Source organism: Camellia sinensis, chromosome 4 (genome assembly GCF_055761805.1).
Source record: "Camellia sinensis isolate YWXY chromosome 4, ASM5576180v1, whole genome shotgun sequence".
Lineage (NCBI taxonomy): Eukaryota > Viridiplantae > Streptophyta > Magnoliopsida > Ericales > Theaceae > Camellia > Camellia sinensis.
Window position 1 is genome coordinate 108,202,038 of NC_138964.1, and position 27,564 is coordinate 108,229,601.

Here is a 27,564-nt window from a genome sequence, read left to right on the forward strand (position 1 = left end):
TTTGTGGGTAAAAAATGTGAGAGATAATATAACCCAAAATAGATAAAAAGTTAAAAGTTAACTTTTTTTTTTTTTCTTTCCAAAAGACCCCAAAATCACCAACCACAACACTCCAAAATTGCTAAAAACACTAAAACCACTAACCCAACACCCCAAAACCACAACCCCCCGCCAAAAAAAAAAAAAAAACCCTAAAACACTGAAAAGACTCATGCTTGAGCCCTAATCCCTTGAAAAAAAAAAAAAAAGAAAGAAAAAAACTCAATGTGCACCATATGCACCATTGGTTTATGACCCTTAGGTTGTGTTTGATTTAAGGATTTGGGGGAAATTTGGAAAGGAAAAAGGGAAAGGTATGTGAAATTAAATAAAATATAAATAGATTTTATTCACATTTTACTATTATTTTCCCATTCTCTTTCCAAATACCTTTCCAAATTCTTAAACCAAGCACAACCTTATGGTGTTTGGTTATGACTTATGCTCATATTAGTTATGACACATTATTATAACTTATTTTTCTCTTTTAGTTATAACGGTCATATAATTGAGTTATAACATTTGTGCCTAGTTTGGAAACTTAATTATTTTAATTAATTTTTTTGGCTATTTTATGAGAAGAAAAAAGTTGTTTTTTAGATGATTTGGCTATTTTAGTTGTAGTTGAATAAATGGTTTTAAAGAAAAAATGGTTGATTAATTGATAGGATGTGGCATTTGATTTTATTAATTATTTTATTTTAGTTTTTTTATTTGGCTATTCGCAAAAAATAAATAAATAAATTCACAGAATATAGAATTCCTTTCCCCTGCATATAGTATGGTTTGGTGGGCAAGAGAATGAACAGAAAGTGTGGGAAAATTCTTTTTTGAATAAATTTTTACATATCAAAATGCAGGGCATAGGCGTGTTGATGAATTGTCCAATGTCGTCGTACCTGGAAGAAGAGCTCGACAAGCGATTCAAACTCTTCAGACTATGGGAGGCTTCATCGAAAGACGAGTTTCTGAGAGAGAATTGCAATTCCATACGAGCGGTGGTCGGAGACACAGCGATTGGGGCCGATTCCAAGTTGATCGAATCGCTTCCGAGTTTGGAGATCGTGTCGAGTTACAGTGTGGGTTTGGATAAGATCGATTTGGCAAAGTGCAAGGAGAGAGGAATTAGGGTTACCAACACTCCTGATGTTCTCACGGACGATGTGGCTGATTTAGCAATCGGTCTTGCATTGGCGACTTTGAGGAAGATTTGTGTGTGTGATCGGTTTGTGAGAAGTGGGTTGTGGAAGAATGGTGATTTCGAGTTGACTTCCAAGGTTAGTGCTTTGCTCTGTTTGATATCTCTGTTTTTGAATGATTCTGGGATTTGAATGAATGCTTATTGGAAATTTAAGTTTGGATTAGCCTTGTGAAACTTTTGTGTTCTTTTATAAGAAAATGCGGTTGATTAGTCTTAGGATGCAATTTCTGGTTGTGAAGTGCAAAATGCTTTACAAATTTCAAGCTTGACAGATTTTATGCTTATTAATTTATGACTAAACTATTATATCACAATATCAATCATTGGCTTGGAAAAAAAAAAAAAAAAAACACAGATTACTCTGCTGAAAGTTGAAACATAGGCTTGACAACATTTGACCTCCTAGTTGTTGACCCAAAACCAAAATCGAAACCAGAATGTATGAACTAAACTTGTGTGGCTTAAAGAGACAATGTGGAATAAGTCTCTTAACATTTCCCCACATATGGCCTAGTCACATATGGAGGTGATGGACAGATGAGACAGAGTTGGTCCACAATAGACCACCTAAGAGCCAACTGTAAAACCATGTTAAATTATTTGGAGACATGCAACTTGAAATCATTTAACGATGTGGGACAAGTCTCTAATGAAGTGCAACAATTTTGGCCAATTGATCTAGCCTTGGTTTGGGAAGCAAAGGAATTAATCCTTGAAAATTGGCACCTTATTAGTAAAAGCTCGTGCTTTTGGTTTTCTAGGCCAAGTCATGCCATCAAAGTGTCACGACCCAAACCTGCCCCTATAGGTTTAGGTCATGATTGGCTAGTGTGGGTGATAGAGATTAGAGGCGATCGGTCGTTGACCTCTGGGAAGATGTTAGGCACTTCAATGAGTTAAGATCACCGGAGGTGGAGGAGTAGAAGACCAAGGCAAGTTTAGAGAGGGCAGAGGTGACAGTGAGAGACCTTGAACACTTAATATATGTTATGTGATTCTTATTGCTCTTGCTGTGTGTTTGTGGCTGCACTTATGATGCCGTTATATAGACTCCAGGAGTATTGGAGCCCAAGCAACCTCAAGACAGGTGGCAAGTTCTCCTCAACTCGACAGGAGGGTGATATCAGCCCTACTAGCTGTGTCCTATGATTCAGGTCCTCGGGGAGGTTGCATCATAGGAACTGCAGGGGTAGGTGTGATATCTTGAGAGGATATGTGCGTCAAATGTAAGTGTAAGGTCAATGTCTCTTTCTCTAAACCAGGTCAAAGGGGGAGCTATCACTGCAGGGAGATAGCTACACAACCTTGACGATCCCGAGGTCTTAGCCTCCAATCCACGATCCTCCAATGATCCCAAGCAGGAGTGCCTAGGTCCTGCTCCCGACCTAGGCAGCCAAGAGGGTGAATGCATGGGTGAACCAAGGGCTCACCTCAGTAACTAAGTAAACATAGGTGAGCCGAGCATAGGTGAGCCAAGAGTCCGGCTATGTTGCCATGGAGTTGGGTGAGTGGGTAAAGAATACATTTCTTGAGTTATGAAGGGCCATGAAGAGCTCTAAGTGAGCCAGCTCCATGTGGCCTTGTTTCATTCTTGGTGATGTGCATGCTCCCGCTTAGGCTAGGCATACAATCTCAACTCATCGTGGTGCCTCAGGAGTCTGCCACGTGGATGCGTGATGGTGATGACATACTCATCGTGGTGCCTCAGGGGTCTGCCACGTGGATGTGTAGTGGTGCTAACGTGACGCCTGTTGGGCTCGCCACGTGCCAAATATAGTATAGATACCCACATTAATGCCCCCTGTACAGATATTCTCATGAGAGTGTCTGTACATGTATGACAAAGATGTCGAAAATATAACTCACGCAGTTAAAAAAAAGTTTGATTTCTTTTGAATTAAAGGGAGAGATACATTTCAATTTCATCTGGCACGAACTGGCCGGACGAAAATATGGGCTTGTTGGGCGATAGCCTCATTCCACGGGATCTCTATTACATCACATGAGATTTTAGCTTCATTCCATAGGCACCAAATTCCGCCCGTCACTCTTTCCATGCCGCTAGGAGGTGGGTTCATGGTCTTGGTGTTAGAGGATGTTGATTCGGATCCTCTCAAAATGTGGGATTAATACCTGATTTGCCTGGCAGGTGGATCTCTGAAGAGTGAGGTTGCCTTCTTGGTTTAACAAAAACCAAGTATGGGACGGTGGTATTGTGTATAGCTCTGGAATAGTTAGTGCCTTGTACCATCCTCTTATTTTACCCCGGAAATCTTCCGGCACCTCTACAACTATAGAAACAGATATTGGTTGGTGGATCCAAGGGGATTCAAATAGCAGATCTTGGAATTGCCATGGAGGCATAGAGAGCATCTTTCGAAAGAACTCACACACTGGGCGGTGGTGGTGAGTAGGAGTGGAGCTTGAAGCTCTAGAGTTGGAGCTTGAAGCTCTATGTTTTGAACCTCTCTAGTTTGGAGCCTTGTTCACTGGTCGCCAAACGGTGTTATCACGGTGTCCCTCTCCTCCGGAAGCCATTTAGAGAGAATGGATTGTTGAAGTTGAGAGGAGAATGTTAGCAATTTGATATGAATTTGCTTGTGTTTTTTTGTTGCTGTCCCGTATTTGCTCTCTTCTAAAGATGAGGTTGCATTGGGAAAGAGGAGGCGAATTTACTACTTTTGCAGCTTTACATTGGGAATGGGTGATCCATGGAGAGGACAACTCATCAATTGAAGTTATAGGTTTAGAACTCATCAATTGAAGTTATAGGTTTAGAGCAGACTTACTGATTTGGGATTGCTCATAGTAGCTTGTGTAGCTATTAGTAAAGAGACTTTTTGGAGACTTTAAGGTTTTTGCAGTTTGTAACAAAGAGTTTGATTGGTTTAAGAATTCATCCTTGGGAAGGTGCAACCTGAATATGTGTGTATATATACACATTATTATTTAATTAATTTATTTATATATATATATATATATTTAGTGCCTCTTTCTACTTGAACATTGCCTTATTGCGTCCAATATTTTATATTCATATGAATTAAAAGAAGTTTGTGCACATTCTGGTATAGTTTCAACCTGTTCGAAATTGTTCGAATGGGGAGCTTGCCTTTTTGCAGAAATATGTATTCCGTGTATTTTGAATTTGACCAGAGTTGTGCAAATTCTGGTTACTTCGTCCACTTTCTCCTTTTATCCATTGTGCAAGACATTTTCTTTTTTCTTTTTTTTTTGAAACTGGATCGGAGAGGGACTTTGTATTACCCGGTTGCTGCCCACGTCTTCTCCCTTTACCCAAGGTGTGCAAGGATGTTTTATTGACATGGTTATCTGTAACTAGGTTTCCTATACCATTAGGAAAACTATTTGGGAAGTTTTGTGTCTGGGTATACCTTTCGTTCTCTCTCTAAACAAAACCTAGAATCCCACTTAGAGCGAAAGACTAGAAAATCCAGAGTTCAATTGGGAGAGAAAGGTTGACAGCCGCGAAAGAGGAGAAAAAGCTTGCCGCCGATGAGCTCTGAGGTGAGATCCGACAGTGTTTGTGTGGTGCGAAGGCGCTGCGGCTTCTGTCACACTGTTGTTGCTGAAACGGACAGCAAGGGGCGAGATTTTTGTATTTTGATTGAACTCCGAAGGCACGAAGAGAGAAGAGAGGCGAGCTATTAGAGAGGAAGGGAGAGAGGTACCTGCGAAGCACAGACGTTGCCGTCGGCGATCCATAAGGGTGGTCTGGGTTTGCTACTGGGGTTGGTCTCTTGTATTGTCGATGTTTGAAATTGATTTTTGAAAGATTCTGCGAACATAGTGTTTTGCCAAAGGAAGTGGGTTTGGATCTTGATTGAAGATTCTGCACAAGTGAAGGAGTGTGAGCCGACACTAGAGGAAGGCCGGGGTTTTGATTCCTTTGTTAAAGGATTTTGGGGGTTAGTTGCTGTCGTCGATTGAGGGGAAGAGGCAAAAATTTCAGTGATTGACAGGTGATAGAGAAGGTGAGAAGCGAAGAAGGTGAGTTGGGAAGTTGCGAGCCACAGTTGTGAGTTGTGCAAGGACTTGGCGCGTTTGAAGCAGAGCTACGATCTGGGAATCGTCTACTTGGAGTTGTCTACTGTGATCTAGATATTGACGTGTGGAGGTATGCTTCCAATCTTCCACAGATTAGCTATTTATGTGTTTGTATTATTGATGTATTTATTTAGTAGATATATATATGACTGATATATATATATATATATATATTTTTGTTGTGATGAAACAAAAAAAAAAAAGAAAAGAGGGGGAGACTGTTGTAGAATCAAAAAAGAAATTTTTTTTTTATTTTTTTTTATTTATTTATTTATTTACGAGGCAGTGTTTTGGAGAAAATATTGTTTTGGTATAGAGCAGACGGTTGGAGAATAGTAATAAAATATTAAGTAGTTATGAAAGTGGATATAAGATTGGAGAGTTCGAATAATAAAATATTAGAATTGTGGGGAGCTATGAAATTGGTGAGCCATAAAAATATTAGGAGCCGTGATTTTTGAGAATTTGAAAAATGTTGGAGAGTTGAAAAATGAAGAGCTCTAAAATTAATAATAAAATATTAGTGAGCTAAGAAATTGGTGAGCTATGACATGGACAGCTGTGAAATTGGTGAGCTATCATAATTGGTGAGCTGAGAAAATATTAGGAGAGCTGACTTAAATATTAGGAGAACTGACTTAGAGAGCTATAACCAAAAATTAATAAAATATTGGTGAGCGTGAGCTAAGAAAATAATAATAAAATATTAGTGAGCTATGAAATTGGTGAGCTATCACATGGAGAGCTATGTAATTGGTGAGCTCTAAAATAATAATAAAATATTAGTGAGTTAAGAAATTGGTGAGCTATCACATGGAGAGCTATGAAATTGGTGAGCTCTAAAAATAATAAAATATTAATGAGCTAAGAAATTGGTGAGCTATCACATGGAAAGCTAAGAGCTATGAAATTGGTGAGCTCTAAAAATAATAATAAAATATTAGTGAGCTAAGAAATTGGTGAGCTATGACATGGAGAGTTGTGAAATTGGTGAGCTATGACATGGAGAGCTACGAAATTTGGTGAGCTATCACATATGGCTCTAACTTCAACACTTAGGAAAATTCATGAGGATTAGGAACGAGCTCTAAACATAACAGGAGAGCTATAAAATTGGTGAGCTAAGAAAATAATAATAAAATATTAGTGATCTCAGAAAATGGTGAGCTATGACATGGAGAACTATGAAATTGGTGAGCTATCACATATGGCTCTAGCTTCAACATTTAGGAAAATTCATGAGGATTGGGAACAAGCTCTAAACATAATAGGAGATTTATAAAATTGGTGAGTTAAGAAAATAATAATAAAATATTGGTGAGCCATAAAATATTAGTGAGCCATGACCTGGAGAGCTATGAAATTGGTGAGCTATCACATATGGCTCTAACTTCAACACTTAGGAAAATTCATGAGGATTGGGAACGAGCTCTAAACATAATAGGAGAGCTATAAAATTGGTGAGCTAAGAAAATAATAATAAAATATTGGTGAGCCATGAAATAATAATAAAATATTAGTGAGCGAAGAAATTGGTGAGCTATGACATGGAGAGCTATGAAATTGGTGAGCTATCACATATGGCTCTAACTTCAACACTTGGGAAAATTCATGAGGATTGGGAACGAGCTCTAAACATAATAGGAGAGCTATAAAATTGGTGAGCTAAGAAAATAATAATAAAATATTGGTGAGCCATAAAATATTAGTGAGCTAAGAAATTGGTGAGCTCTGACATGGAGAGCTATGAAATTGGTGCTCGAGCCTATGATACCTTGGTGTGTCCCAGACAATTCCAAGAAGGTGACTTGGTACTTCGTGCTGCACCTCATGTCATGAGAGGAACCTCTACCCACAAATTCACTCCCAAGTGGCAAGGACCTTACATAGTAAGAGAGGCCAACGAGAATGGTTATTACAGAATTTCTGAACCAAACTCGCAAACTCTCTTGCCAAATGGCTAAAGGCCTATTTTCCTTAAGATGAAAGTAAGGAATCACCCCTGAGAAATTTCCTCTTACTGATGTAATGGCAATATAAGACATTAACTCATGCTTATGATAAATAAACAATCATTTGCTATCTCCATTCTCATTACGCTTTGTGTAACTATCAATAAATCATCAATCCAAAAAAAAAAATGGAGAGAGAAAACAATAATAATAAAAATAGATACAGTACTTTGGGTAATAAAAACAATAACCAGTACAAAAAAAATTCTTCAGCTTGCCTAACTTGGACTTGTATGGCTATCTAAGTCAAAAGCCTCATCTTCCACACTAACAAGTTGAGCCTCTACCACGGCTTTCCTCTCTCTCAAACTCGATATCGCCAAGTCCACATCCGCTAGTCCCTTGGTCGCCCGTTCTAACTCCACCACAGCCTTTTCCCTAGAAGACGCCGATTCCATCAAAGCCCTGTCCATTTCCGCTAGCTCAACCTTGAGATGGCGATTCTTTACTTGCACCTCCATGCGAGACAAACTCTCTCTCAGCCAGCTCACCTCGAACTCATGCCGCTGAAACTCAGCCACAGCAGCCTGAAATGACTGAAACGTATCAATAGAATTCTCCGGAGTAAGACCATGAAACCCACTAAGCATATCGCAGAACGCCTCTAACAAATAGCGTCGTAAGAACATAGCCCCCAAACGCATGAAAGTGCTCGGCCTACGATCAAAAATAAAGCTCAGTCTAGGCAAATACTCGTCTTGCACGCCAGCAAATAGTACCTTGAGATCAAGGACCCGTCCTTGCCATCAGGCCCTGCCAAGGATACGCAACCATCATCAAGACGGGCCACGGTAAACTTGCCATCCAAGAAAGGTAAACTCGTTCCACCATCACAGCCAATGCCAGGAGCAATAGTATCATCATTGACACGACTACCACTCTCACCAAGTGGCAAACTAGTAGCAACTCCCAACGAAGCAGGCAAAGTACCAGGCTGAACATCCACCAAATGAAGGCTAGCCTGAGCACCAACTGAAGACACAACTGAAGGCACACCGAGACGAGCATCAACTGATGAAAAACCGCTGCTCCCACCAAATAAAGATACGGTAGGGACTCCACCAGAACGCAGGCAAGACTGAACATCAGACAAAGGCAACTGACCAATCGGGCCATCAACATCGGACTCCCCAAACCTAACTGGTTGTGCCATTGGATGTCCTAACTGCAACAGAGGAGGCGCAAAAGTCACTCTACTCTCACCACATGGCGCAACAACCTCAGATCTCACCCTATCAAGAGGAACATCTGCTTGCTCGAATGTAACCCTAACAACATCATCATCCCTCGCATTCAGATTGGCCTCTGAGCTATCCCCATCATCACCCTCACCTTCGGAATCACTAAAACCATTAGCATTACTTTGTCTCCGTAACCGCGGACGCGGAAGCAAATCATCAGCAGAGTTCTCCTCAGAAGGCACGTTCGCCGCCCTAGGTGCCATAGAAACATCATGATGGATAGCTGACCTTTGTACCTGAAGAAACAAAGCGCCCAACTTAGAAGCACATAAACAAAACATAACAAGAAAGAAAATCATGAAAAACATAATAAAAGCTAACCTTCATTCTCTGGACAGGCTCCTTCCTAGGCTAGCTCAGGCGTCGTTTAGTTGTACCAACTTCCCCTCGAAAACCGTCTATACCAACCACCCTGGCTAACTCAACACATCAGAGAGTAACTCTAAGCGTGCAAATCGAGACAACTCACCCCTAGCCAATTCAGTCCGGCCCTTCACGCGTGGTTGACACAGTTCGTTATCCGATGGGATGCATATAAACTCTAAGTCCCCAATATCACCTCCGAGAAACTCTTGAAAGGCGGCAAAAGTCTCCCTCCAATAATGTCGCCAACTGTCACCCTACCTACACGATCAGCCCTCGTCCGAATAAACTTGCCACACTTCTAGAGTCTCAGAAGATGAGTATGATAGAAAAACTGCTCAAAAGTATCAGCTATAGGAAGGGCTACGCCAGGACTAGGGACCCCCTGATCAAATCCAAATTGGCGAGCCACTCTCGCTGGATTATAGGATATAGAGCCATAAGCTCCTCCTACAAAATAAGGCAAGGAACGCGACAAGAAGCTACAAGCCGTCATTGTCTCGGCACTACTCAGTCAGCCATCAAAAACCACCTCGAAATCTCTCGAGTCATACATCCGAAATGGAACCACCCCAACCATAGGTAGAACATACGGACGAGCTATAAACTCACTCTCATCATCAAAAATATCCATCAACGGCCCCCGAATGCCTACCGTGTACCACCTAGTAGCTCAGTGCTCTCGCCCTTCTCTAGGCTCAAAATCCGTCGGTCTAGGAGCAAGCCTAGGAAACCGTTCATACAAGAACATCTGCAGGAAGGAAGTCGATACATAACTAATAACATCATACCGAACCTTCGACTTCTCTGCTCCAACTTGATACATATCAAGCCGTCTGTATAGAGTCCCCAAAAACAGTGAAAAGTGCAACCGGAAGACCAGTCGTAAGATAAGCAACAATATCAAACACAAACGAGTCTGCTCCATCCTTGGGTGCTCCCTCCAATATATACCGACTCGACCAATATGCAAGGAACGCAGCAAGGTAGGTGGAACTATGCTCATACTTTTCATATCCAGGCCCATTTACCCCATTTTTCCCTATTTCGGTTCCTTCTGCCGGAGATGGATTCAAATCTCGATACCAATACCGTAGCCATCCCCCAAAGGTATTCTTACAATGCTCCCGACGCTGCGGCCCAAGATACACTCCTCCTTTATCTTAGCCGCTCAATAAGAATCCTACCTCTGAAACTGAGGTTTTCAGAATTGATACAATCTTTAGATGACTCGGAACAGATGTATTAGCAAGTGGATCTGCAACACCAAGTAGAGGCAAACCAATCAATGCGCAAACATCCTCCAATGTAGGAGTCAATTCCCCCCATCGAGTAACAAAGGTGTGAGAACTAGAACGCCAACGGGAAAATGCCACACTTAACCATGATGGCTCCCTTCTCACATTTAACCCCATACTTGCCACTACAGCACCAGACACACTTGCGTTCTTTAAAACCTCTTTAAAAGAAGGATCAGTCAACACTTCCTCAGCCCAAGTGTCGAAACCCCCACCATTCTTAGTAAAAGCATAGCTGTCATGAGCTGGGAATGCATATGGGTAGAGACCGCGTTCTATGTGTAACCGCATAATAGATTTGGGAGCTATCATCCCCTCCGCCCCTTCTTCTGCCTCGGGTACCCCCAACAAAACCTGAGATGGATTAACGGTTCTCTTATCCTCCAACTGTTCCCAAAATCTGTCCCCGACTCCAAAATAGGGAGCACGGAACCTGTGCTCGACAGAAGGCACCTCAGCAGCCTCTTCCCCACTTGCTTTGCCTGGCACCTTTTTGGCCACTTTCTTCGACGAACATACAACGGCTTTCCGCTTCATTCTGAGCAAACAATTTCTACCTGCATCACCCCAAATTGCAACAAGTAAGTTTTAAATCATACTTATACTTAGATTCAAAATAATAATAATAATAATAATAATACTTAATTAATTATTTAATCAAATAAGAGAATAAAAATAATATTTATTTATTTGTTTTTTAATAAATAAGAATAAATCTTCTAATTTCTAGCCCTTCGACTTTACTTCAAGTTCTCTCTAATCCCTCAAACCAGCTCTATAATTTCATTGGCTCACCAATATGAATAGAGTTACTCTCCTCAATGGCCTTCTCAAGTCACCCAATTCCTAGCTCCCAACAAGGGGCGGACCACATTTTAGTTCTGCCTCCCCAACATGTCGGAGGCGGTTCTCCTAATTCTTGGCTCACCATATGATGCTAACTAGTCTTTCAATTTTACAACTCTAATATTTTATTAATTTGCTCTCTAAACTTACAACTCTCCTAATATTTTCTTAGCTCACCAATTTCATAGCTCTCCTATTATGTTTAGAGCTGGCTCCCAATTCATGTTATTATTTTCTTAGTTCACCAATTTTATAGCTCTTCTATTATGTTTAGAGCTCGTTCCCAATCCTCATGAATTTTTCTAAGTGTTGAAGTTAGAGCCATATGTGATAGCTCACCAATTTCATAGTTCTCCATGTCATAGCTCACCAATTTCTTAGCTCACTAATATTTTATGGCTCACCAATATTTTATTATTATTTTCTTAGCTCACCAATTTTATAGCTCTCCTATTATGTTTAGAGCTCGTTCCCAACCCTCATGAATTTTCCTAAGTGTTGAAGTTAGAGCCATATGTGATAGCTCACCCAATTTCATAGCTCTCCAGGTCATAGCTCACTAATTTCTTAGCTCACTAATATTTTATGGCTCACCAATATTTTATTATTATTTTCTTAGCTCACCAATTTTATAGCTCTCCTATTATGTTTAGAGCTCGTTCCCAATCCTCATGAATTTTCCTAAGTGTTGAAGTTAGAGCCATATGTGATAGCTCACCAATTTCATAGCTCTCTATGTCATAGCTCACCAATTTCTTAGCTCACTAATATTTTATTATTATTTCATGGCTCACCAATATTTTATTATTATTTTTTCAGTTCACCAATTTTATAGCTCTCCTATTATGTTTAGAGCTCATTCCCAATCCTCATGAATTTTCCTAAATATTGAAGTTAGAGCCATATGTGATAGCTCACCAATTTCATAGCTCTCCTATTATGTTTAGAGCTGGCTCCCAATTCATATTATTATTTTCTTAGTTCACCAATTTTATAGCTCTCCTATTATGTTTAGAGTTCGTTCCCAATCCTCATGAATTTTCCTAAGTGTTGAAGTTAGAGCCATATGTGATAGCTCACCAATTTCATAGTTCTCCATGTCATAGCTCACCAATTTCTTAGCTCGCTAATATTTTATGGCTCACCAATATTTTTTTTTGGATTGATGATTTATTGATAGTTTACACAAAGCGTAATGAGAATGGAGATAGCAAATGATTGTTTATTTATCATGAGCATGAGCTGATGTCTTACATTGCCATTACATTAGTAAGAGGAAATTTCTCAGGGGTGATTCCTCACTTTCATCTTAAGGAAAATAGGCCTTTAGTTACCTACCCCCCCCCAAAAAAAAAAAAAAAAAAAATAGGCCTTTAGCCATTTTGCATTGATAGGGCTCAAGAGAGTTTGCGAGTTTGGTTTAGAAATTCTGTAATAACCATTCTCGTTGGCCTCTCTTATTATGTAAGGTCCTTGCCACTTGGGAGTGAATTTGTGGATAGAGGTTCCCCTCATGACATGAAGTGCAACACGAAGTACCAAGTCACCTTCTTGGAATTGTCTGGGGCGCACCAAGGTATCATAGGCTCGAGCTATACGATTTTGGTAAACTTTGAGGTTAGCCAAGGCCTTATCCCTTCGTTCATCAAGGATCTCCAATTTAGAGGATCTGGAGTCTGGAGTAACTTCACTTCGGAGGGCCATGCGAGCTGAGGGTATGACAATTTCCACTGGAAGAATTGTTTCCGTGCCGTATACCAATGAGAATGGGGTCATTTGAGTCGGCCGTCTTTTGGATGTTCTGTAAGCCCAGAGTGCCATTGGGAGTACGTGCGCCCAATCCCTTTGATAATCCTTGAGAGTCCGTGAAAAGATTCTAAGGAGTGTTTTGTTGGTTGCCTCTGCTTGCCCATTCCCTTGGGGATAGTAAGGTGTCGATTTATGGTGTGTGATGTCGTAGGAGACAAGGAGTTATCCGACTTGGCGGCTGACAAAAGGGGTCCCATTGTCTGAAAGGATTACTCTAGGTATGCCGAAACGATATATGATGAATTCTCGAATGAAGTTGGAGATAGCAGCTCCTGTTGCCTTTTTTAGAGGGATGGCTTCTACCCATTTAGTATAGGTCTCTGTAGCCGTTACAATCCATATGTGTCCTCTTGATGGCGGAGAAATGGGGCCAATAAGATCCATAGCCCACGTGTGGAAAGGCCATGGTGGGTTCGAACTATGCAGATCAGTGGCGGGTGCATGAATGAGATTTCCATGGAGTTGGCAAGGTTTGTAGCATTTGGCATACATTTTTGCATCTGCCTCCATGGTAGGCCAATAATACCCTATATGTAAAAGATGTTGAAACAGCTTCGCTCCACCGTGGTGCTCCGATCCGTGAGTAAGTTCCAAAACTTTATGGATTTCGGCTCTTGATAGGCAACGTAATGGTTTTCCATTGAAGCCATGCCTGAAAAGTTGCTCTCCTTGCAAAAAGAATTTCGGAGCTTGCTTCTTGATTATTGCGGCTGCAGAGCGATCCGGTGGCAATGATTCTTCTTTGAGGTAATCTATGTATACCTCATGCCAATCGGAGGTGATTTCTGTAAAGTTGCATTCAGCCTTTGGAGGGAATTCTTGACATTTGGTGCACTTCCCTTGAAGGTCATTCGCTTCCTTGGCCATGGTAGGCCAATAATATCCTTGTCGTTGTAACCTCCTGTAGAGGCTTACATCTCCTGTCCCACAAGAGCGGTCGTGCACCCCTTCTAACTTGAACTTGGCTTCTATAAGGTCGATGCATCGTGCCAATAAACCACCGGGCCCTCTATAGTAGAGGACTCCTTGGTAAATTGTGAAGTGTTTGGTCTCACTCAAAGGTAGTTTACCTGAGGGGGCACGGAGCTCATTGATGATTGGGGCTCTCCAATCGGCGGTTCTTTTTCAGGGAAGATAGTTGTTACTGAGCATGGCACGGAGCGTTTCAAGACTTCTATCTTGGTTGATTCTTCTAAGAATTCCACCTTAGAGGCCAAGGTGGCGAGGGCGTCCAGGTGTCGATTGTTGGAGCGAGGAGCGTGTTCTATCCTTACTGTGTCGAATTTGTCTGTTAACCTTTGGACGATGGTTCTGTATGAAGCCAAAGGGGGCTCTTTAATAGCATAGTCTCCATTGGTCTGCTTGACCACCATATTAGAGTCACCTTTGATACATAAGAGACTTGCTCCTAGATGGAGTGCCGCCAAAAACCCCAGTATCAGGGCTTCATACTCTGTCTCATTGTTAGAGCATCGAAAATCCAGTTTATATGACAAATTGACTTCGGTTAGGTTTGGGGAAGTAAGGACTATTCCAGCTCCTCCCCCTTTAGAGGTGGATGATCCATCGAAACTCAGACTCCATTCTCTTTCAGCGTTTACTTCAGCAGCTTGGAACTCATCTCCTGGCAGCTCATCCGAGGGCGGCTCATGTTCTTCGCTGGGGAAGTGAGCCAGGAGGTCGGCTAGCGCTTGGCTCTTAATGGCCTTGGGAGCTTTACAGGTGATATCATATTCTGCTAGCGAGAGGAGCTAGCGGGCTGGCCTGTCGGAGAGAGCAGGTCTGGTGAGGAGGAATCGGATGGGATCACTTCTTGTCATGAGATGAATGGGGTAAGAAAGGAGGTAATGTCGGAGCTTTTTAGCAACGAAGACTAGGGCGAGGCAATGTCACTCGATGGGGGAGAATCGGATTTCAGCCCCTTGGATAAACCTGCTGATGTAGTATACGGGTCGTTCAAGTCTATCGATCTCTTGGGCGAGCAAAGCTCCGACTGACTTCGGTGTGGAAGTGATGAAGAGGAGTAAAGGCCTCACTGGCTGAGGAGTCATGGAGAAGGGAGGTTAAAGCTAACTTCACCCCTTCGAACGCTTGTTGGTGCTCCTCATTCCATGTGAACTTGACATCTTTCTTTAGCAATGAGTTGAAGGGTTGTGTCATTTCAGCCATAGCAGGGATAAATCGTCTCAGATAAGATGCCCGACCAAGGTTCTCAGTTCGTCTATACTTGTTGGTCGTGGCATATTTCTGATGGCGGCGACCTTTGCTGGGTCGGGGTCTATCCCGTGGCGGTGAATAATGCAGCCAAGGAACTTGCCGGCAGTGACTCCGAATGCGCACTTAAGCAGGTTCGTTCGAAGTCTGTATTTCTTGCAACGTTCAAAAACTTTTTAAAGGTCTTTGAGGTGATTAGCTTCTTTGGATTTTACTACCAAATCATCAATGTAACACTCCAGGGTTTTGTGCAACATATCGTGGAAGATGGCTGTTATAGCTCCTTGGTATGTTGCTCACGCGTTTTTCAATTCAAAAGGCATTACAGTATAGAAAAAGTTACCTATGGGAGTGCGAAATGCCGTCTTGGGGGCATCCTCTGGAGACATCTTAATCTGGTTGTAGCCACTGAAACCGTCCATGAATGAGAACATATGGTGTCCAGTTGCTGAATCAATCAAGGTGTCTATGTTTGGGAGTGGGAACTCATCTTTGGGGCAAGATTTGTTCAAGTCTCTGAAGTCAACACATACTTGAATCTGACCATTCTTTTTTACGACTGGGACGATACTAGAAAGCCATATGGGGTGGTGGATAGGCTTGATGAATCCTGCTCCAAGCAGCTTTACTACCTCGTCCTTGATGTTGAGCTCTACCTCAGGCTTATAAAATCTGACACCTTGCTTGACTAGACGAGCCAAGGGGATGACGTTCAAGCGGTGTATGGTGACTTCTTTGTCTAGGCCCGGCATTTCTTCATATGTCCATGCAAAGACGTCCGAATATTTCTTGATTAGCTCGACGAGGGGCCCCTTCTGTTCTTCCGGCAAATCTTTGCAAATGAAGATAGGGCGTCTAGGTTTTCCTTCAGGGGCTATGTTGACTTCTTCCAATTCTTGCTTTTGGGGCCGAGGGCCGTCTTGTAAGCATTTTGGAGCAGGCCTAACTTCTTGTAGTCCATCTTTCTTTGGGGTTGCAACCGAGTTAGTAGGGGCTTGGTCAGGGGATGAAGTGGCTGCCTGAGATTCGACTTTTGAGCCCCTAACTCTATCCAAGTGACTTGTTGAGGGACTATTGAATTTGTCGAAATGCTTTTCTATTACTGGGAGAGCCATGACTTTCTTTTCCTTTATGTTTCTCGTCCTTGCTTTTTTTATTCTTTGCCTTTGGAGGGCGTTGGGCCAGTGTAGATAGGGTGCAGCAAAGATAATCTCTTTCATTTGGTTCGTGACAAGCGATTGCCACTTCGTCTGGTTGGGGGTTGGCATTGGTGACACTTGCCAACCCCAGAGACCGTCATAAACGGTATACCACTCAGCCATCTTCTGTTTGGAGCCTCGTCACTTTAGGGAGCTTTCTTGAGGGTTCTGATCTGGCAAACGTCTTTCTACGAGGTGGTGATGCATTTTCTTCCGAGAGGTCATCCCAATTTGGTATGGGAGTTCCTCAGAGCGACAAGGGGGGCTCGTCCTCATCAAATACTGCATCCGCCATATGAGCTTCATCTACTCGAAAGGGTTTTTGAGAGCCAGTTATGGCCACTACCTCATTGTTGTAAATTGCTTTGACACATTGATGGTAGGTGAAGGGGATTACGGCATATCTATGGAGCCAAGTTCTCCCTAAAAGAGCCTGATAGGTCGTCTCAGCTTCTATGACATGGAACTTAGTGGTGGAACGAATCGGTCCAACTGCTAAGTCTAGTTGGGCATGCCCTACAGTTTTGATTTTTTGATTTCCAAAACCGGTGATGGAGATGGGCTGTTTGACTGGTGTTTTTGTGAGATCCCAGCTGCTTGGAAAGTAGAATAAGGCATTACATTGAGTGAAGCCCCTCCATCCATGAATCCTCTTTGAAACTCCATCCCATTGATGAACACTAGGATGTAGAGGGGACGATTGTGTGGGAAAGATACTTGCTTGTCTGCTTCGGTAAAGGTTATCGCCAAGGAGTTATCTCGAAACACCTTCCTAACCGATCCGCTTACACTCGTGCATGCCTCACCATTTTGCTCCACAAGCCTTAGAAAGGCCTTGGTAGCTTCGAAACGTGTTGTTTCAGACAAATCGAATTGGTCGAAGAACCATTTGAACTTTATTGATTTCTTAAGTGCTATCACATGTCGGGTCTCGAAGTCTGGACAAGTGGGAGCTGTGAGCTCAGAGAGCTCGCACTCCGTTGGTTTTTCCGTCTCGTCATAATGCGAAAGCATCATGACCGTCTTGCCATTATCTTTGTGACGGGGGAGAGGATCTTTTAAGACGTCCTCTGTTTGGTGACGAGGTAGCTCCAAAGCGTCATCAGTCATCATCTTTCGAACTAGGGATCTGAGCGCCCAACATTCAGCGGTAGGATGTTTAACGAAGTGGTGGTATATGCAGTAGTCCGCCCGAGCTTGATCTTTTTTGGTGACAGGTCGCCTTGGTTCAGGGAGATGAACTTTTTTATCTTCTACCCAGGCGTTGAGGAGTGCTTGTGCCTCGTCCACCGAGACAGGCAACGGTGGGGGAACTTGATCAAATTTTCTCTTCTTTGCTTGGAGATTTGTTCTTCCTCCATTGGAACCTTCCGCTGCATATACGGCGTGGTTGCGTCTGTTAGGCCTCCATAAGGAAGGTGGAGGTGCCGTTGCCCGCCATGAACGAGGCTGTGGAGCTTCCCTTCGTGCCCCCGATCTTACTGTTTCGCTTATGTTTCGAGCCGCAGCGCATAAGGCAGAAAAGTCAGGGAAGTGGTGATTGACCAACTGGAGCTTGTAAGTTGTGAGCATCCCTTCGATGCACATTGACACCAGTTGATGTTCTTCCATCGGGTCTTGAATGTCTACTGCCTTTTCCCTGAAGCAGCGAACATAAACAAAGATGTCCCCCCCAAGTCGTTGTGTTTCCCTCACAAGATGAAAAGTGGTTAGCCTTTCTTCGACGTAAAAGAAATTGATATAGAATTTTTTTACTAAGTCCTCCCACGAAGAAATAGAGCTAGTGGCGAGGTTGGCGTACCATGAGAATGCCCGATCTGTGAGAGACTTGGAGAATTCTCTCATGCGGAGGTTTTGGTCTTCTCGATGGGCACCAAGGGCATCAAGGAAGCACGAAACGTGCTCCCTAGCGTTCCCTTTCCATCCGTCAAAACGGACAAACTTTGGTACAGTATATCTTGCCGGATATGGGAGACTTGCGATATTAATAGGGTATGGGGGACGGAGATCCAGTTTTGGAGAGGTAGGGATGTGGCCTTTGTTTGTCTGAAGGAGGTTGTGTATGTGTTCCTTCACTTCATCCAGTGTCAGGGGTTGGACTGAAGGAACCTGGTCTGACGGGAGAGCCGGAGAGCAAGTCGAAACCACTGCGGCGGGAGTTTCGCTGGCCAAACCGACTGGTGGCAAGGGTGTTTAGCTTGGAGCCTGTGGGGGGTGTAGAACAGCTATCTGCCCTCCTACTTGGTTTTGCAAGTTGTTTCGAAGGGCATGGTTAGCCTCTGAGCCATTCTGAGCTAATGGCAAAACTCCATTTTGCGATGACGAAAGGGGGTTAGATGTTGATGGAAGTGTAGGCGCCCTTTGTAAGGCTAATAAGGCATCCATCAAGAATTGTTGGTTCTATTAGAGAAAGGTGACGTTCTCAACCAAAGCACGAAGTTGTTCCGCTATGGCCGGTTGAGAGGATTGTTCCTCCGGAAAGCCGTTGGGGTTGTGTTCCGAGGTCTTCACCAAAGCCTCCCTACTGCCACCTTGGGATGTCACTGTACCGGTTCCGGTATTCTTTTTGGGTGCCATGTGAAGTGGGCACCACTCTTCCCCAGTGGAGTATAATGTGGGTGATAGAGATTAGAGGCGATCAGTCATTGACCTCTGGGAAGATGGTAGGCACCTCAATGACTTAAGTTCACCGGAGGTGGAGGAGTAGAAGACCAAGGCAAGCTTAGAGAGGGTAGAGGTGGCAGTGAGAGACCTTGAACACTTAATGTATGTTATGTGATTCTTGTTGCTCTTGCTGTGTGTTTGTGGCTGCACTTATGATGTCGTTATATAGACTTCAGGAATATTGGAGCCAAAGCAACCTCAAGACAGGTGGCAAGTTCTCCTCAACTCGACAGGAGGGTGATATCAGCCCTACTAGCTGTGTCCTATGATTCAAGTCCTCGGGGAGGTTGCATCATAGGAACTGCAGGGGTAGGTGTGATATCTTGAGAGTCGTATCATATGTGCATCAGATGTAAGTGTAAGGTCAACGTCTCTTTCTCTGAGCCAGGTCAAAGGGGGAGCTATCACTGCAGGGAGATAGCTACACGACCTTGACGATCCTGAGGTCTTAGCCTCCAATCCCCAATCCTCCAATGATCCTAAGCGGGAGTGCCTAGGTCCTGCTCCCGACTTAGGCAGCCAAGAGGGTGAATGCATGAGTGAGCCAAGGGCTCACCTCAGTAGCTAAGTAAACATAGGTGAGCCGAACATAGGTGAGCCAAGAGTCCGGTTATGTTGCCATGGAGTTGGGTGAGTGGGTAGAGAATACATTTCTTGAGTTATGAAGGGCCATGAAGAGCTAAGTGAACCAGTTCCATGTGGCCTTGTTTCATTCTTGGTGATGTGCATGCCCCCGCTTAGGCTAGGCATACAATCTCGACTCATCGTGGTGCCTCAGGGGTCTGCCATGTGGATGCATGATGGTGATGACGTACTCATCGTGGTGCCTCAGGGGTCTGCCACGTAGATGTGTAGTGGTTCTGACGTGACACCCGTTGGACTCGCCACGTGCTAAGTATAGTGTAGATACCCACAACCAGTAATCTCAGATTACCTTCGGCCTTAAAAGACAAAATCGATCATAATATATTTAACGGGGCTTGGCAAAAGCAATAACAAATATAAAAGATAGTCCATTGAGCAATGCATACATGAAAGACCTCTTCATCGTAAAATGAACTTCCATTCTACTTACATAGTTACATCATAACGAATTTAAACATCTTTTACAAACATCCATCCCAAAACAAAATTCAAAATAACAAAAACTAAACTAAGCAGAAGAAGGGTTGACCATGCTTGGCTCCACTCAAGTCCAAGCACGCCCATTGCAGAGGCATTCCAAAATAGCTTCACAAGGGTAGACTCCGAGGTTTCCTTAGACTTGACATTCCACTTGCTCACCTACATATATATATGGGAGAGGGGTGAGTTAGAGCCTAGTGAGCAACATCAATATAAAGGTTTAATAAATGAAGTCCATAATTTTATAAACATAACTTTTCAATAGCCAAATCAATTCGAATAGCAATCATATATTCAATCACGTTGAAACCTTCTGTAAACAATAACCATTCAAATCTTTATACGTGGTAACAGCTAACAATAAATCTATGTACCAATTCCAATGGGACCATTAAGGTCGATTCAATGGGGCCACAACAGGTCATACGATAACACTACAATGGGTAACTAAATGTGGACCACCAGGGTCTAACATCAGAGATCTCTGTGTTTCAGTTAATCTAATGGGCTATGGTATTGTTTTCCCCAGGCAAGGGCCTCACTAAAGGATGTCACGATTACAAGTTCGAAAAGGATCTTCATTCATAGATAACAAAATAAAATTTCAAAATAACATTCTTGAACAATTCAAAATACTTTTCGAACATATCTTTATAAAGATATTACTTACAGTGGGTTGTACCGATATTAAGCCTTGGACAACCACTTACACAAAATACATAATAAAGGTACACATTGAAATACTTATCTTAATCAAATGTTCTATCTTAATTCAATTCCATTTTATGTGTTTCTAATTCATTTTCTTATTAATGATGTCTAAACATTATTTAAGAATGTCTAAAATAGCAGGAGGATGAAAACATACACATGAGAGTGTGTTTCAAAAATGCTGAAAATAGGGTAGTTTGCTCGAGCACACCTTTTGGTTGCTTGAGTGGTGTGGTTTGTCTGCAAAAGTATTGGATAGTATCAAAGTGGGCTCGAGTCATAACTTGGTCGCTCGAGCCAAGTGAAATGCAAAGGGGTTCGCTCGAGCCATGTGCAATGTGCCTGTAAAACTACTGGATGAATGCAAAGTGTGCTCAAGCAAAGACTTAATTGCTTGAGCGAAATGGTCGAATTCTGGAATTTCCATAACATAATTCAAAGTGCAAAAACATGAGTTTAAATTGTATATCTTGCATGGCTGGTTCCAAAAACATGGAGAATTCATAGATAAATATGTTTATAACCCAATTGAAACCACGAGCTTAGAAACAACATGAATGGCAAATTCTGAAACAAAATTCTTCATGCATTTATGTAATCATTTTCAAACTTTCTTCAAAATCTTCAAACATGGAATTAAACCTTTGAAAGCTTGGAAGTTTCTATTGCATCTAAAATTCAACCCTTAATTTAACAAGAACACTAAAGATTCAAGCTCAAAATGATTGAATGTGATGGAATTATGCATGCATGTCTGTAATTAACTCATTTCTTCCAAATTCAAATTGATTCTTCCTTCCACTCATCAATAACATGAAAATTACTCTTATTACTACATGAATTCAACTCCTACATGAATTATTTACAAGAGTTATGATTGTAATGCATACCTAGAGCTTGTAATTGAAGATTGGTAGCTTAATTCCCTCAAATCCCTTCTTAATTCTTTACAATTCCTCTCCTTCTCTCTCTAAAGGAGTTGCTCTTCTCCTTCTCTACAATTTTCAGCCAAATATTGTATATTGAGCTCATAACTAAGCTTATATCATATATATATATATATAGGGTGGATTATGTTAGACTAATTAATCTAGCTTAGGGTTAGTTAATCTAGTTCAGTGTTAATCAATTTATTCTAATTATTTTGGTCCGAATCAAATTTTAATCAAACTTGTCATATGATTCTAATTAACCTATTGAACTAGTCAATTTTGGTTTCAGAATCTGTTTGGGCCTTTAATTTTTGATTCAAAGTAAATAGTTGAACAGATTTTTCATGAACAAATAAGCACTAAATTAACACATAAATATGCAAATTCTCTTAACGAAATTATATATAAAAATGATATGCACGTTGGGGTCACCACACAAGGACTACAAAAAAACTTGGATATGCCAAACGGATCGGTCGCATTTTCATGTTTTGTATGAACTCCTTAGTTGTTGTTGGTGGTGGCTTCTACACCCAATTTGATGGAATGACAAAGATAAAGGCTGAATTGGAAGGGGAGAAAAATCATCTATCTAATTGCAGAGTCATTTGATCCCTTCTAGGTGATGGAAAATTTTCTTATATACATTATGTAAAATCCTATTGGGTTTTCCATTTGGGATTGACCACTTGTTATGACAATCACTAGCAAAAGCAATTGTGATCAATTTCATGAGTATGAGATAATGGCTCTAATAGGAACCATATCAAGTAGAATTAGATGCCTCAGTTTTGTACCAGACATTTAAGTTGCATGGGCTCCAATCTTCAGTGGGCATGCTTTACAAAAATGATCCATTTGGTTGTAAAATTTTATATATCAAATGCTTATTATTAATTATGTTTTAGTTGATCAAATCTGAACTTGCATGCTACAAGAGTAATCATAGCAAACTTGATTGCTAGAGGTAACATAACCAAATATGAAAATGGAATAAAGAAATTAAGAATAAAAATAATAATTAGAAGGAAACCTATTATATTTGTAACAATGCCTGCTTAGGGTCTTTTCCTTCAATACCATGTATAAACTCAGCTAATAATTTCATTTTTCTTTACTACACAATCTATTCTTTATGACATAATCAAAAGCCTTTTATCTGAATGGGTTACAACTCATTATGATTTTTTTAATTATTATTTATTTTTGTGTGTTCTGTGGACGTGAATTGCAAAAAAGTTCTTAAATTCAAGGATTGATTGATTTTGTACTTATTATGACTAAACTATCACAATCTCAATTATTTCGTTTAAGTTTTTTTGTATGAAGCCATAAGGCGTTGGTGGTGACTTCAGCAGTCCTGTTATAGAAGGAAAAAGGGTACGTATCTAATTGCATAGTGGCATCCTCTCTCGAGCTCATCTCACTGATGACAAGGTTGTTGACACTCCTATTGAATTGCATGCTAAGTTTTCTGCTTCGGATGGTGTGCTCCTTGATGATCCCGCCCCCTATCGTGAGCTTGTTGGTTGTTTAATTTACCTTACTGTGACTCGTTTCAACATTTCATATACTTACATTCTTAGCCAGTACGTTTCTGCTCCCTGTTCGACCTACTAGGCTGCTCTCTTACGTACTCTGCACTACATTCGTAGTACTTTGCTCCAATGTTTACTGCTCTCTTCCTCTGCCAATTTGTCTATTATAACTTATGTTGATGCTGATTGGGTTGGGAATATTTCTGATCACAAGTCTACCTCGAGTTTCTGTGTTTTTCTTGGAGATTCTCTCATTTCTTGGAAAAGCAAGAAACATTTTGTTGTTGCTTGTTCTACCGTCGAAGTTGAGTATTGTGCCATGGCATGTTACTTTTAAGATAGTATGACTTTGTTGTCTTCTTTTGGATATAAGAGTTTCGCTCTCTTCCCCTACCTCATTATACTGTGACAATCAAAGTGTTGTTCAGATTACTCATAATTCTGTTTTCCATGAATGCACGAAGCACATTGAGATAGATTGCCACGTTGTTCATCAGCATCTTCAACCTGGCACTATTGCTCTTCCCTTTGTGCCTTCATCTCTTCAGTTGGATGATTTCTTCACCAAGACTCACACGACTACTCGCTTTTGTTTTCTTCTTGGCAAACTTTCTATGCTCTTTGCACTTGCATCCTGAGTTTGAGGGGGTGTGTGAGATATTATATTCTTATATTTTGTATTATATTCTATCTTAAGTAGTCTCTTAGGGTGGTTTAGTCATAACACATGTAATTAGCATTTTAGGGTTTTGTTGCCTATTTAATATTGTATTATGCTTTAGTTATTCAATAATACAATGTAAAACGTTTTGGTTACCTCTTATGAGTTGTATGATACCCTTTTAGTTGTCTGCTTTTACTCTACTTGTGCAACATCCTACGAGAAATTTGCCATTTGTGGCTGTCAATAGCAAATACGACTGTGATCAATGTCATCGGTATCAAATAGTAGTTCTAATAGTAACCATATTTAAAAAATTAGATGCCTCATTGAATCCTACCAAACATTAAGTTGGATGGAACTCAATCTTCTGTGGGGGTCGTTTAAGCAGGTGATTCATTGGTTGTAGAATTTTGCCTATCCATTGTTTAAGCAGGTGATTCATTGGTTGTAGAATTTTGCCTATCCAATACTTAATAGTAAATAGATAAACTGTGTGTCCCTGCATGCTAGAAGAATAATCATAGCAAACGTGATTGCTAGAGATAATTTGACTGAATATGAAAACAGAAGAAAAAATTGCAGAAAGGAGGCCTCTAATAGGTACAACAATGCCTAATGGAACTTGAGTCTAGATCTTGTGATGATCTTTTTCTATGATGCAAAGGTTGAATGTAACAAATAATTTCACTTCCTTTTATATAACATAAAATCTTTTCATGCGAATGTGAAGCTAATTTCACCCATTTTGAGTTTTACAATATTTCTGCTTCCTTTGCTCTTTATTTATTTATTTTTTCCTCTTTCAGTTCAGTGGTAAATCAGTTGGCATTATTGGATTGGGCAGGATTGGTTCAGCCATTGCAAAGAGAGCCGAGGCATTCGGCTGCTTCATTAGTTACCACTCCAGATCCGAGAAACCATTAACCAATTACAAATATTATTCTAGCATCATCAACTTGGCTAGAGACAGTCAAATCCTTATTATTGCTTGTGCTCTGACTGAAGAAACACGGCACATTGTCAATCGCGAAGTCATTAACACATTGGGTCCAAAGGGTGTTCTCATCAACATTGGACGAGGCCAACATATTGATGAATCTGAACTTGTAGCTGCATTGCTTGAAGGGCGGTTGGGAGGGGCTGGGCTTGACGTGTTTGAGAATGAGCCAGAGGTACCTGAACAATTGTTTGGGCTTGAAAACGTTGTTCTTGTCCCCCATGTTGGAAGCGACACAGTAGAAACCAGCAACGCTATGGCAGACCTTGTGATCGGAAACTTGGAGGCACACTTTTGTAACAAGCCACTGTTGACTCCGGTAATTTAATTGTAGTCATAAGGTTTGTGGTATTTCCACATGGCTGATTGGCAGTTTTCCCACCATCTCTAGAAGCTTTATATTTATGGATTTGACCAGCATAATTTGAAAAATGATATTTTTTGCCCAAAAGAAAAGAAAATAAATTACTTTGTTATCAGTTACATTAGCATCTGTTGGTTCTGCATCCTGAAATGTATATTTTCCATTAGGTGAGGGGTCCTAAAACATGCGATGGCATGGGCCTTCCGATGATAGAGACGATAATTTATGTTGTGCAGTATTTGGTGTATCTGACATAGTTGTTTCACCAAAGATTTAATGATGTAAAAGGGCATGAAAAGGAGATCGGTTAACTCATTAATTCTGGTCATTTTTGTTTCAATATGTATATTGTTTTTTATCACACTTCATCCATAAATGTTAGTCATTTTTGTTTTCTTTTCTTCTCTATTCAAAATTTTTTAATTTATGTATTAATTTTAGGTTAATCTGTGTTTATCCACCAATGAATGAGCTGGTCCAGGTTAAAATGAGAATAAATGGAGTTGAAATATGTATCTGTTTGGTAACGTTTACGTTTTTAGTTTATATTTACAAAAATTTCATAAACTAGTTTTTGTTTATTTTTTGTTTATTTTTAGAAAAATATAAACTACAAACGCGTTTGGTAATTGACAAAATGTTTAAAAAAATTTAAAAATATAAAAAAAAATGAGAAATGGCAAGTGGTGGCAAGTGGCAGCGGAAGACGGTGGTGGAAAGTGGTGACGGTGGGTGGTGGGTAACGGGTGTTGGTGGGTGGGTGGGTGGGTGACGTGGCGAGTGGTGGGTGGTAGCGAGTGGGTGGCGGTGGCGGATGGCGGATGGCGGGTAGTGAAGGATGGTGGCGGGTGGGTGGTGGTGGCGGATAGGTGGCGGGTGGTGATGGTGAGTGGGTGGGTGGGTAACGGTGGCGGGTGGGGGTGGTGGTGGTTGGTGAGTGGCGGATGGGTGGGTGGGTGACGGTGGCGGGTGGTAGTGAGTGGGTGGTGGTGGCGGGTGGGTGATGGTGGTGGTGGGTGGTGAGTGGTGGCGGTGGATGGGTGGCAGGTGGCAGGTGGTGGTGGGTGGCTGGTGGTGGCGGGTGGTGGATGGTGGTGGCGGGTAGGTAGAGGGTGGTGGTGGCGGGCGATGGAGGGTAGTGGCAGGTGGGTGGTGGCGGGTGGATGGTGGCGGGTGGATGGTAGGTGGGTGGTGGGTGGTGGCGAGGGGTGGCGGGTGGTGGCAGGTGGTGGTAGTAGGGGGGTGGGTGGTGGTGGTGGTGGCGGAAGACGGTGGTGGAAAATGGTGGCGGGTGGTGGCTAGTGTTTGGTGGTAAAAAAAAAAACTGAAAACTCAAAACGGAAACACATTTTTTGAGTTTACATTTTTTGGCCAAATTTATAAACTGAGATCACTGATTTATAAATTAAAAATTTACCAAACAGGTTTTTATTTGAGTTTTTTAAATTTTTGTAAATATAAACAGAAAATTGAAAATGTAAGTGTTACCAAACGGTACCGTAGTGAGGCTAAATTGAATTTATTTATTTTTGTACTTATTTACATTATTTAATATACATATAACAACATTGATATTGTAGTTGTTAATCTAAATAATCTCCATATTGTAAATCTAACCAAACATGGTCACACATTCATTCATTCAGTATTATGATTGGAGCAATCTCTATGTGTTGCTTATTAGACGAAAAAATCATCTCATCTCCTAATGAACACACCCTAAGAAACCGGTCAAAAGAAAACTAACATTGTACATCCTTTACGAGTGACAAATGTGCCTCTTTTTCTTAGGTACATCCAGCAACATCTGATGGGAGCGGGAGGATAGGCTGAGGCCGGAAGCTCATTCTGGGGAAGCGTAGGTGTCGCTACCGCCACCAGTTCCAAAGCAGAGTTGCAGAGCATATTCAAAACGGTTGCAATTCTGCAGATGGAAATCCGAAATGTCATCAGTGGAACACAAACACCGGTGACTCTGATTATTTCCCTTTTCAAATTGTAGATGACTGCAGAGTTTTTGGTTGAGGGGTACATGAAATTGCAGTCATTCAACTCGCCATAAAGACTATGGGTGCAGTGCAAGATTGGGTTAGCGAATGACTGAAGGTCTTAGCCCTTGAAGCCGATGATAGATCTACTAGAGCTGACCAACATGCTTCTCAAATACATTGAATTCAATAACTTCCATTCTCAATAGTCATATTCTCACATATAATTCTCTCTCTCTCTCTCTCTCTCACACACACACACACACAATACACTAACATCTTGTAGAAATT

General features: G+C 41.4%; 1 protein-coding gene across 1 annotated transcript; it reads left to right on the forward strand.

The window, feature by feature from the left end:
* The first annotated feature begins 759 nt into the window (after window positions 1–759).
* Window positions 760–27,500, forward strand: LOC114259088 (glyoxylate/hydroxypyruvate/pyruvate reductase 2KGR). The gene is made up of 3 exons (XM_028199090.2): window positions 760–1,316; window positions 24,731–25,240; window positions 27,077–27,500. Exons 1-3 carry the CDS (start codon window positions 894–896, stop codon window positions 27,116–27,118), a joined length of 975 nt encoding a protein of 324 aa, XP_028054891.2. The 5' UTR covers window positions 760–893; the 3' UTR covers window positions 27,119–27,500.
* Window positions 27,501–27,564: the final 64 nt, after the last annotated feature.

Bases quoted from the DNA above. Each gene is read 5' to 3' on its own strand.
- LOC114259088 (XM_028199090.2), top strand. From the start codon at position 894: ATGCAGGGCATAGGCGTGTTGATGAATTGTCCAATGTCGTCGTACCTG. The intron at 1,317-24,730 runs GTTAGTGCTTTG...TTCCTCTTTCAG, and splicing joins ATTTCGAGTTGACTTCCAAG to TTCAGTGGTAAATCAGTTGG. The intron at 25,241-27,076 runs GTAATTTAATTG...TCTTTTTCTTAG, and splicing joins ACAAGCCACTGTTGACTCCG to GTACATCCAGCAACATCTGA.